Source organism: Ovis canadensis, chromosome 3 (assembly GCF_042477335.2).
Source record: "Ovis canadensis isolate MfBH-ARS-UI-01 breed Bighorn chromosome 3, ARS-UI_OviCan_v2, whole genome shotgun sequence".
Classification (NCBI taxonomy): Eukaryota; Metazoa; Chordata; class Mammalia; order Artiodactyla; family Bovidae; genus Ovis; species Ovis canadensis.
Genome location: NC_091247.1, coordinates 34,900,730 through 34,913,762, shown reverse-complemented (window position 1 = coordinate 34,913,762; position 13,033 = coordinate 34,900,730). Strand labels below are relative to the sequence as shown.

Below are 13,033 nucleotides of genomic sequence, written 5' to 3'. Positions count from 1 at the left end.
TCAGTGATGCCATCCAGCCATCTCATCCTCGGTCATCCCCTTCTCCTCCTGCCCCCAATCCCTCCCCGAATCAGAGTCTTCTCCAATGAGTCAGCTGTTCGCATGAGGTGGCCAAAGTACTGGAGCTTCAGCTTCAGCATCATTGCTTCCAAAGAAATCCCAGGGCTGATCTCCTTCAGAATGGACTGGTTGGATCTCCTTGCAGTCCAAGGGACTCTCGAGTCTTCTCCAACACCACAGTTCTAAAGCATCAATTCTTCGGCACTCAGCTTTCTTCACAGTCCAACTCTCACATCCATACATGACCACTGGAAAAACCATAGCCTTGACTAGACGGACCTTTGTTGGCAAAGTAATGTCTCTGCTTTTCAATATGCTATGCAGGTTGGTCATAACTTTTCTTCCAAGGAGTAAGCATCTTTTAATTTCATGGCTGCAATGATTTTGGAGCCCAAGAAAATAAAGTCTGACACTATTTCCACTGTTTCCCCATCTATTTCCCATGAAGTGATGGGACCAGATGCCATGATCTTTGTTTTCTGAATGTTGAGCTTGAAGCCAAGTTTTTCACTCTCCACTTTCACTTTCATCAAGAGGCTTTTTAGTTCTTCTTCATTTTTTGCCATAAGGGTGGTGTCAGCTGCATATCTGAGGTTATTGATACATACGTATGTGTATATATATATATTCAAAAGGAATAGTTGACATTAGCTGGTACTTAAAAGTTTTTAATACGTGGACCTATGTGCCTCTCCTGGTGCCTTCTGTACTCGGTCCTCTATTAGAAGAGGACTCAATTTACATTGGAAGAACTATCTAAGCACCTTTTAAGGTACAGACCATTCGTTCAAAAATATTTACTTCAGGCCATATTAGAATAACAAACACTAGACTTATCTTACCACTATAAACCACTAGAAAATGGGACAGAACATGTGAAGCAACTGTTTCTGATACTGGACAAACAGGAGTATTATCCAGAAGACTAAGGAAACAAATAGGGTGAGCCTTGGAAGCATGTTACCGACCGTGGCACAAAGAGGAGGAGTTCAAGGACAGCATGGTGGCATTTTCTCATGAGCTGAGAAAACTGAGTTTATCATTTAGGAAGACTACAGTGGCTAGAATTTATGGCAACACATACTGGGAAGTAGGAAATTAACCAGAGGAAGGTCCAGAAATCTGCATAGGAGTCCCTTTGATTCTATTACTAAATGCTCAATGGACATACATAGAAACTCCACAAAACTGGGGACTTCCTTGATGGTCTAGTGGCTAAGACACTGTGCTCCCAATGCAAGGAGCCCAGGTTTGATCACCAATCAGGGAACTAGATCCCACACGTCCCAACTAAGGATGCTGTGTGACACAACTAAAACCTGGCACAGCCAAATAAATAAACGTTTTAAAAAAATGAAATGCCACAAAACTGGGCTCCTACTGGAAAGCTCTAAACTGAACATGTCCCAGAGATTATACAGGAATGGGAGGTGTTGAGTTCTGTCCAGCCAGAGACATTGTTGAACCCCTGGAGCATTCAGTAGATACCCAGTAAGGACCATTTATAGGATTTAGTAAAAGGGGTCAACTTGTCCTGAAGTAAAGGCTACTCTATACTCACTGTAACAGCTCTTAAAAACAATCCTCAAAGGATCAAACAGACTCACAACTTAGCTGCCTGAAAAAACAAAATTCAACCCTTTGGAAAAATACAAGAAAATTAAGATACTCATTGATATAATAGTTGCAAAGTTCATCATTCATTAAAAAGTCACTGGCATGCAAAGGATCAAGAAACTGATCCATCAGTTCAGTTCAGTCGCTCAGTCGTCTCCAACTCTTTGCAACCCTGTGAATCGTAGCACGCCAGGCCTCCCTGTCCATCACCATCTCCTGGAGTTCACTCAAACTCACGTTCACTTTACTAGCGTGTGCTGCTGCTGCTAAGTCACTTCAGTCGTGTCCAACTCTGTACGACCCCATAGACGGCAGCCCACCAGGCTCCCCCATCCCTGGGATTCTCCAGGCAAAAACACTGGAGTGTGTTGCCATTTCCTTCTCCAATGCATGAAAGTGAAAAGTGAAAGTGAAGTCACTCAGTCATATCCAACACTCAGTGACCCCATGGACTGCAGATGAGTGCAATTGTGCAGTAGTTTGAGCATTCTTTGGCATTGCCTTTCTTAGGGATTGGAATGAAAACTGACCTTTTCCAGTCCTGTGGCCACTGCTGAGTTTTCCAAATTTGCTGGCATATTGAGTCCACCACTTTCACAGCATCATCTCAGGATTTGAAATAGCTCGACTGGAATTCCATCACCTCCACTTGCTTTGTTTGTAGTGATGCTTTCTAAGGCCCACTTGACTTCACATTCCAGGATGTCTGGCTCTAGGTGAGTGATCACACTATCGTGATTATCTTGGTCGTGAAGATCTTTTTTGTACAGTTCTTCTGTGTATTCTTGCCACCTCTTCTTAATATCTTCTGCTTCTGTTAGGTCCATACCATTTCTGTCCTTTATCGAGCCCATCTTTGCATGAAATGTTCCCTTGGTATCTGTAATTTTCTTAAGAGATCTCTAGTCTTTCCCATTCTGTTGTTTTCCTCTATTTCTTTGCATTCTTTCATATCTCATCTTGCTATTCTTTGGAACTCTGCATTCAGATGCTTATATCTTTCCTTTTCTCCTTTGCTTTTCGCTTCTCTTCTTTTCACAGCTATTTGTAAGGGCTCCCCAGACAGCCATTTTGCTTTTTTGCATTTCTTTTCCATGGGGATGGTCTTGATCCCTATCTCCTGTACAATGTCACGAACCTCAGTCCATAGTTCATCAGGCACTCTACCTATCAGATCTAGTCCCTTAAATCTATTTCTCACTTCCACTGTATAATCATAAGGGATTTGATTTAGGTCAGTGTTATCCATAACCAAGAAAAAAAAGTCAAACCAACACAGAAACAACAAGGATAATGGAATTAGCAGAAAAGGATTTTAAAAGAGCCCTTATAAATATGCTCAGTGATTTAAAGAGGAACATGAATATAGTGAGGAGAAAAGTGGAAGATGTATAAAGGAAGCAAATGGAGGTTTAAGAAATGAAAGATGCAATATCTAAAATGAAAAATTCACTGGAGGGGTTTATCAGCAGAGTAGACATTACAGAAGAAAGGATCACTGTGCTCAAAGACAGAAAAGAGATTATCTAAACTGAAGCATAGAGGGGGAAAAACTGACTGAGCAAAATGCACGAAGCTTCTGTGATGTGAGACAAGTAGTGTATCATGCATGTAAATGGAATCTAAGAAGAAAAACAAAGTGGGAGAGGCACAAAAAATATTTGAAGAAATAATGACTGAATTTTTTTCAAATGTTATAAAAAATATAAACACATAGATCTAAGAATTTCAATGAACCCCAAGAAGAATAAACAATATAAACCATAGCAAAGGACACTGTGTAATCAAATTCCTGCAAACCAATTATAAACAGAAACTCCTGAAAGTATCCAGAGGGAAAAATACACATTACATAAGGGGAACAAAGATTGATTGCAGACTTCTTGTGGGAAACAATACAAACCAGAAAAAAAAAAATGAAATTTTTCAAGTACTGGAAAAATAAACTGTCAACATAAAATTCTATATCCTTCAAATATGATGGGGAAATAAAGACAAAAACAATAGCCAAGAGAATTTCTTACTAGAAACCTGCACTACAGTAAATACTGAAGGACGTTCTTTAGGGGAAACTAAAATAATACTGGATGGAAATTCAGATGCACTCAAAGGCAGGAAAAGCCCCAGATGTGGTAAATCTTTGGGTAAATACAAAGAGTTATTTTCTTCATTTCTTAATTTCTTTAAAAGGCAGTTGACAATTTAAATAAAAATAACAATACTGTAAGGTTTATATCATGTCAAAGTAAAATGTATGCCAATAATAGCACAAAGGTTAAGAAAGGGGAAATGGAAGAAGGGGAAATGTAAATTACATTTAGAAGTAAAGTAGTTTAGTAACATTGGGAAATAAACCAAGTTAAAGTGCATATTGTAAACCTTAGATCAGTCACTTTTAAAAAAATAGAAAAAAAGAGTCAATAACACATCACTGTTACTCCCTCAATCGTGTCCGACTCTTTGCGACTCCATGGACTGTAGCCCACCAGGCTCCTCTGTCCATGGAATTCTCCAGGCAAGAATACTGGAGTGGGCTGCCATTTCCTTCTCCAGGGGGTCTTGCCAACCCAGGGACTGAACTCAAGTCTTCTGTGTCTCCTGCATTGGCACGCGGATTCTTTACCACTGAGCCACCCAGGAAGTATAGTGAAGAAGAAATACAGTACAATTAAGATCCATGATGCTAAAGCTGAAACTCCAGTACTTTGGCCACCTCATGCGAAGAGTTGACTCACTGGAAAAGACTCTGATGCTGGGAGGGATTGGGGGCAGGAGGAGAAGGGGACGACCCAGGATGAGATGGCTGGATGGCATCACTGACTCGATGGACGTGAGTCTGAGTGAACTCCGGGAGTTGGTTGATGGACAGGGAGGCCTGGCGTGCTGCGATCCATGGGGTCGCAAAGAGTCGGTCGCAACTGAACTGAACTGAACTGAATCCTGAAGAAACTAGGACAAGAGGACAGAAGCGAGTGCTGTAATGTTGGGCAGTGGTGTTGCTATGAAGAAAATTGCTGGGAAGCAGTTCTCCATAAATGTTTTCACGTTGCTGTGCGATCAGGACTTTCTGAGAAAGTCTGTTGGCACTTGGATTAAAGAATGTTTTTGAATGCCAAACAAAGCCTAAAAGTCAGAGACCTCTGGAGAGATTTAGACTTTTCCTTGGATACATTTATTTACATTCTCGGGGTTATAAACCTAGAGACCTCCCCCTCCTTTCCCCTACGATGATTGGTTTACACTGCAGAGCAAAGGTCAGTAGGTCATGCTCTTCTTCCCCATCCCTCCCTCCCACCCTCGCTCTCTGCCCATCCCACCCTAGAGGGCAGGAGGAGCAGCAGCTGTGGCGGTGGTTCTGCCTCAACTCCCAAAATTCATTATTTAAAGGTTTCTCTCATCACCTCACCCCACGGGGGATTGGTACACAGAGAACTAACACAGTTATGAGTAATTAAAAGCCTGGATCTGGTTCAAAAACTTAATGCTTCTTGTCAGAATGAATGAATGAATACTTCACAAAAATTCAGTTAGGTACAGGTATCTCACCTGTAAGGTGGTCTGGGAAGGACATGGAAGACCATAATATGCTAAAGCTTTACTGGCTCTTCCAGTGACTAGCATGCTTTTTCACACATAAGCAAAATTTAAATAAATAAGGGTCAAGTATATGACATGCTGAAAGGCTGGCCACTTCTGACTAGAAAATTGTTTATCTATATTGATTCAAGAGTAGCTGTATCTTCAGACAAAATGACTTTTTAGCCACAGGCTTGTTTAGCCCGGAGACGAGTTAGAAATGGAAATCAGTTAAGACGCATTTAAAGCCTAATTCATGTTTCATTTCCTTAAATAAATCTTAAGTGTATGTCTGCAAATGTAGGGTTAGGCTCCACAAAATGAAGTTTTAGTTTCAAGGCTAAGTTCTTTTTACAAGGGTAGAAATAGCTGTCACCAGCTTGGTTTGGGAATTACTCTTATGCTTATAAATGTGACATACACAAATGCTGAGAAGAATAGATATGGGTGAAAAATACATGCTGTAGGAATAATAGATGAGCATAATGAATGTTAACTGGGTAAAAGCTAATGGTACAACCCCCTGTTACAGGGGTGTACCATGTGTCAGAAGCTTGCAGCCTGAAAGAAGAAAGGATGGAATTCAAAAGCCAAAAAGCAGCACATCCTTTGACTTTTGGCTGGAGTCAGTATCATTGTGACCTCTTTGGTCAAAACGCTTCTCATCCCTGTTTCACCAGGTCATTCCTTCCTTCAGTATGAATCATCTGTGAGAATCTTTAACAGGGACGTCATTGTCAAGAAGTTAAAAGCAATTGATAAGTTGTTCTGATAATACCTGTCAGTGAAATAACTCAGAGTACAAAACCCAGGCATTTAAGGAGTTGACAAGTATTATTAAACCTGTTTTGCAAGAGAAGAATCTGGTTCAAAGAGGGAAAAGCTGTCAAAGGTAATGCAGTCTGTAAGTGGTTTAGGCCTCCTGCCTTGTACAACCAAGCTCTAACCGCATGGCCTCTCATGGCCCAGGAGACTGGGGGGGCCACCTCTAAACATTTATTGGTTCTTCCTTCTGTCCAAATTTGAAATATCATGACATTTTAAAACTACAGATTTGTTTTAAATTCAAATATATTTCTTATAACTGGTTTTCTCCTTCATTCAGAAGTTTATAAAAGTGAAGTCGCTCAGTCGTGTCCAACTCTTTGTGACCCCATAGACTGTAGCGTACCAGGCTCCTCTGTCCATGGGATTTTCCAGGCAACAGTACTGGAGTGGATTGCCATTTCCTTCTGCAGGGGATCTTCCCAACCCAGGGCTCGAACCCAGGTCTCCCACATTGTAGACAGACGCTTTACCATCTGAGCCACCAGGGAAGTCCTATTTAAAATTTTCAGTGGTAGCAACAGTGTATTTCTACCAGTGTGTGCTCAGTCGTGTCCAACTCTGTGACTCTGTGGACTGTAGCCTGCCAGGCTGCTCTGCCCATGGAATTCTCTAGGCAAGAATACTGGAGTGGGTTGCCATTTCCTCCTCCAGAGAATATTCCCCATCCAGGAATTGAACCCCAGTCTCCTACATTGGCAGGCAGATTATTTACCACTGAGCAACCTGGGATGTCCATATTTCTACCAATACTACTTCCTTTTTTTTTTTTTCTTTTGAGTACTTGAGTATAGTCTTTGACACCCTACTGAGAGCTCATGTTTGAATTGGAAAGAATCATGGTGATGCTTTCATACAGAGGACAGTGCGTTGTGCAGGTTCTTTCATGAACCTGACCTTAATTTCATGGCTTTAATAAAGAAAAGATAGAAAAACGTAATTCAAAGTAAATTAGGATCTTTTAATTCAGAAATTCTTCTGCCCATTTGTAACTAATTTTCTAGTTGCTCTCCAGTCCACTTTCTACTCTTTAACTCATTCACTTTTAAAGAATAATAAATCAGCAATAAACTGCCTTAATCTGGGTTCAGCGAAAGCAGATCAATAAGACAAAGGCTTGAGTGCACATCCGCTATGCTGGACTATAATCCAGGAAGCAAGAGCCGGAGAAAGTGAAGCCAAGAAGCATAAGTGTCTATACCAAGATACTTGATGTATTTTAACAGATTTCTCTGTCCTGCAGGACAGCCCAGAACAGAAACAGAAACCCTGAATTGGTGAGAGAGTCGCCCAAGGCAAGGTTCTGTTAGGTTGCACCTGCAAGAAGCCAACTGGTGCTGGGATGCAGGGAGGCCAGATAAACCTGAAATAGTTACAAGTGGCTTCCCATAAAACACAAAGATATTCTTGGTACATACATTTCCATGTACTTTTGCTCCCCACTCCCATCTTCCTCATGGATATCTGTCATTAACATTTCATTTTCTATACACTTACATATCATATGAGGATATATACATAGTATCTTTTTCCTTTTAAGAAACATGAAGCAGGTTATACTAATCTTATGCTGTAACATGTTTTTTTCACTCCTCTGTTATTTGCATCATGGTTAGATTTTATCTTATTGTCAGCAAGCTGATTTTACCCTGTAGGAAGTTCATTGGAAAACACTGATTTAACATTTGTTGAGTTAATGTCTGAATGTAAGAATGATAGTTACAGTTCTTGCTTATATTAATAGAAAAGGAATGCTGCTGATATTGGGAATGCAGTGGACAAGGTCTTGTAAAACATGGAATTGTTATTGCCAGACAATTGAACAGTCATTCAAGCCTCCTCTTCCCCATTTGTCAACACCGCCACATCTTCAAATAAGAAGAAACAAAGGATGCCATACAAGGGAGACATGGAAAAGAGATGTAGGAGAGGAAATAATCACCTTCCCTCTACCTTTCTCAGTTCTTGACTGAGACCCCTGTAATGAAAGACAGATTAGCAAGAGGAAAACAGAATTCAGTAACATGTATCCCTCAGATATACATGGGAGATATCCAGGGGAAGAAATTAATCCACAAGGTGACTTAGAATTTGGGATTAAATAACATCTTAGTAGGGAAGGGAGAGGGGAGTGTTAAGTCTCTTCATTGTTTTTAGTCTACATCATGTCTGACTCTTTTGCAACCCCATGGACTGTAGGACACCAGGCTCCTCTGTCCATGGAATTTTCCAGGCAAGAATACTGGAGTTGGTTGCCATTTCCTCCTCCAGGGGATCTTCATGGACCAGGGATCAAACCCATATCTCCTGCATTGACAGGTGTATTCTTTACCACTGAGCCACCTGGGAAGCCTGGTAGAACCCTTAGGGGAGAGTAAATGATTTTTAGGACAGACTTATGGCAGTCCTGGGTGTTCATTGGAAGGACTGATGTTGAAGCTGAAACTCCAATACTTTGGCCACCTGATGTGAAGAGCTGACTCATTTGAAAAGACCCTGATGCTGGGAAAGATTGAGGCAGGAGGAGAAGGAGACGACAGAGGATAAGATGGTTGGATGGCATCACCGACTCAATTGACATGGGTTTGGGTGGACTCCAGGAGTTGGTGATGGACAGGGAAGCCTGGCGTGCTGCGCTTCATGGGGTCGCAAAGAGTCGGACATGACTGAACTGAACTGATGGCTCTTAGAAAAATAGGTGAGAGGTGTGATAGTCTGCAAGAAACGCTGTCTAGGCATGGTATTGACTTCTCTTCTCCTTGCCTGTGACAAGAGTCCATCCCGTCTGGTTGATCAAACTCCAGGAAGGGAATTGATGGCAGCTGAGTTCCTATAGGCAGATAAGGGAGTTCAGAGCAAACCTTTCCCTGCATCTGCTGGTTTTCAAGTGCCTACAACTCCAGATAATATGCCAAAGCAGCACATTTTGCAGTGGCATGTCCTCAACTCCTACAGTCATATTTTGGGGTGGCATGTTCTGCTGCCCTTCAGAGACAAGAGGAGGCTCTTACAAAGGTTCATCCGGTCAGCAAATGGGGATAAGATGGTACAGACATTATTCCCTGTTCTCGTGCTGGAAAAGGCGACAACTGAGGGGAGGAAGAGATAAGAGTAGAACAGAGATGCAGACAGGAAAGAAAATAGTAGCATTCCAAAGGAGTGAGAAATTTAAGTGATGGCTAAATCAGTACAGTGCTTGTGTTAATATAAGTTGTTTAGAAATGAGTTTAAATCTCAGCCATCTGCTCCCACGTCAAACACATACACGCTGTACCCTTGACTTCACTCCTCCCCCACAAACACGTACATCCCAATAATAATCTGGTGATATGTTTTTCATGATTTCCCACAGTTGATAATAAAAAATACACTTAATTCAAACCAATGAATTGTGACCCAGATCTAAGTATAAATATAGTGGAAGTCATAAGTTTCTTTAGTGACAGTCTTACTAATTAAGTTATTTCGGCCTGTTTTTAGCCACATTGGATACTTTTTTCTTTTTAAGGTTGTTATGAATGTTGTTTGTAGCAGCATCAATAAGCCAAGAATTCACACAGTTACTCAATCACACAGATTACTCATCATTGCCTGTTCATAACAGAATCCTAAAGTGCTTAAGATTTCTGATGCAAATCAAACTCTCATCATCACTTGTCATTGCTAAATTAAATGACAGGATAATAACATTACATTAAGAGCATTTTTCTCTTGATTGAGTACCTTTTTCAGAAGTGAACCTTGTAGATGTATATTTTTTCCATCGGTACTATAAATGCATTTAGAATCCAAGATAAAAATAGAATTGAAAAGGGGAGGAGTAGAGTGGGATGTTTTCAAATTATTGATGAGTCTCTTTTGAACCTCAAATAACCATATTTGACAGGGCATTGCTAGGGAACCGAGCAATGTTTTAGCCCAATTTATTGAGACTTTTATAACTTCATAAGGGAGGTTCACAGGTCAAACTTGGTTTTTATTGACATGATCATGTGTTCCTGGCATCAGTCATATGTCATCCCATTGCAAATAGGCTGTTAGGGACCTGTAAGAACTGGCACTGTTCTGTTACTCTAATACAGTAAGATACTGTCTTCTGTTAGATTGCAGCCTATGTGGGAAATGAATATAAATTTCTAACCTGCTAAAGCAGAGTAGGTTCTCAGTTGACTTATTGTGGACTTATCTCTTGGCCTTTCTTTCTTGTCTAAAGCTAGTTAATGCCTGCTATCTCTCTGCTGGCTCCAGGCCCTAGTGGTAAAGGATCCACCTGCTAATGTAGAAGACTCAGGTTCAATCCCTGGGTTGGAAAGATCCCCTGGAAGAGAGCATGGCAACCCACTCCAATATTCTTGCCTGGAGAACCCCATGGACAAAGGAGCCTGTTGGACTACGGTCCATAGTGTCGCAAAGAGTTGGACATTACTAAAGCGACCTAGCACACACACACGCACAGCCCTTGGCCCACTTCTTTGTGGCCAGTTGAGCAGTCTTCATGCCGCTGGAGTCCATCTTCTCCACTTGCCCCTATACCCAGAACTCCTTCTCCTTTTAAAGTTGTCTATTCTTCAAAGGTACTGTTTCCTCACACCTTACATCTTTAATGTTATCCTGCTACTGCTAAGTCACTTCAGTCGTGTCCGACTCTGTGTGACCCCACAGATGGCAGCCCACCAGGCTCCCCCGTCCCTGGGATTCTCCAGGCAAGAACACTGGAGTGAGCTGCCATTTCCTTCTCCAAATGTTATCCTAGAGAAAGTCTTTTACTCTTTCTGCCTCACTTAATACTATTCTCACTAGGCAGTAACATGTCAGTAAAAATCCTTAGCACTTGGAGAGGTCAGTGAAGGTACAAACTGAGAAAAGATTGGCTTTGAGTTGACAATGATTGAATCTGGGTGATAGGTACATGGGGCTAGGGGAAGTCACTATAACATTTTCTATAGTTTTATGTTTGGAATTTTCTATAGTAAAAATTGTAAACTAAGATCTTTAGAATCCTTTTTTTTTTTTTTTTTGATTAATGCTCTTTTTGAGTCAGTGCATGAAATGGATGGTATACAAGATGGACTAGGACTAAAACCTAATCCTGCCATCTAAATACCCTACTTCCACCCCACCCCCAAGGAAACAAATAAGATTTGCAACTTCCCTTTTCCCTTTAGGTCCTGCACATGGTTACCAGAATTAAAGCACACTTCCTCCTTCTTGTAAGTGACTAGATAAACCTGTACTGAACACATTAACTTGGTCCCATTTATTAAGTCCCACTGTGAATAAAGTTCTGTGCTGGGCATTGGGAAGGGAGAATATGAAGTTACTTCCCTCTTAGAGTTCCACGAGAAGGAAAACAGGCACCCATGAACAACCCTGATGCAGTACAGACTCTAAGAGTTGTGCTCTGAAGTAGAGCTATAGCAGTATGAGAGCGAGGAATTTTGTCAAACAGATGACTTCTTGATAGCGATACAAACTACTGAATATTATCTTCAAGGAAAAGAGAATCTTTCTTGCTCCTCCTTGCAGTTCTGGCTGCTAAGACCAGGGCTCCATCAGATAAACTTCCCTCTGTCTTCTGAAAAACTCAAATTGACTGCAGTTTCCAATGTGCTTTTCCCCCCTCTTTTTCTTTTAAATTATAGCCTTACTTCTCGTCTGCCAAAAACTGGAGAAACCATCCATGGACATAAGTTTTTTATTGGCTTTGGAGGGAAAGGTGCCAACCAGTGTGTCCAAGCTGCTAGGCTTGGAGCAAAGACATCCATGGTGTGCAAGGTAAGCATAAAGTAGAGTGAAGAGGGTTCTAGAGGCAAGAACCTGGTTAAGACATGAGCTCGTGTTTTTAATAAACTATTTAAAGTGAGCAATTCAGTGGCATTTAGTGTAGTCACAGTGTTATATAACCACCATATCTATCTAGTTCCAGAACATTTCCATCATTTCAAAGTAAAACTCCTTACCCATTAAGCAGTTTCTCCCCATTCCCCCTCCTCTCAGCCCCTGGCAACCACCAATCTGCCTTCTGTCTCTATGGATTTATCTATTCTGGATATTTCCTATAAATGGAATCATATGATATGTGACATTTTGTGTCTGGCTTCTTTTACTGAGCATAATGTTTTCAAGGTTCATCTACCTTATAGCATGTATCAGTACTTTTATTCCTTTTGTGGCTGAATAATATTCCATTGTGTATACCAGTTTGTTTATCCATGTATCTGTTGATGGGCTGGTCCCACCTTTTGGCTATTGTGAACATTGCTGCTATAAACAAGTACATGTACCTGCATGTTTAAGTATCTGTATGAGCCTTTGAGAGGCTCATTGTTTTTAAAGATTTAAATAGGAGAGAGTAATCTTCCTTGTCCTTTGTATTAGTTTCTACCTCACTGAATCCTCGGGGAAGTAGAAGTCCTCAAATAACTTAATGCTGCATTCCCTGAATTTAACAGGTTTATAACTGGAGTGTGAGAAGTGAGGGCAATTAGTCTACTCTGATGGGTTCCTGTGGTCCAGCTTCTAAACAACAGCATGAATCATCTTGTTTTTAGCAAGTTTCACTCCAGCAGCATGGCTTTTGGAAACTTGGTCTAATAACTGGTGGTTTCCTCACCTCTAAACTGTTTCCTTCTAATGCTGTGTCTCAGATCAGAAAGGAATCTGGGCCTTAATGAACTGCACATAACTGATCTTTAGTTCTGTTTTCAGGTATGTTAAGAAAAGACATGTAAAATAGGAAAATCCTGTTTCTATCCATTCTACTGAAATTATTTGAAAATAAAACAAAATTGGCTGCCAAAGTTTGAATTTTTGCATCTTTAATGAAATTTTAAGATGCTAGCATTATTAGTATAATGGGAAAAATCATTTATTTGCTTTAGGAAAACTAGCTAGGGTCTGCACAGTAGAGGATAAGAAAAACATGAGAAATTTAAAAGAATAATTTCTCTCCTGT

At 40.8% G+C, this 13,033-nt stretch overlaps 1 protein-coding gene across 7 annotated transcripts in view; it reads left to right on the top strand.

The window, feature by feature from the left end:
- RBKS (ribokinase) overlaps positions 1-13,033 on the top strand; it is a 109,853-nt gene that overhangs the window by 21,758 nt on the left and 75,062 nt on the right. For 4 of the 7 annotated variants that reach the window (XM_069582881.1, XM_069582878.1, XM_069582875.1 and 1 more), the window contains exon 2: positions 11,721-11,853. In XM_069582881.1, coding sequence (XP_069438982.1) covers positions 11,721-11,853 — 133 coding nt within the window. Of the gene's footprint in view, positions 1-2,187; positions 2,394-11,720; positions 11,854-13,033 lie in introns of those variants that run through there. The other 3 variants (XM_069582877.1, XM_069582879.1, XM_069582880.1) reach the window with 2 other exon arrangements.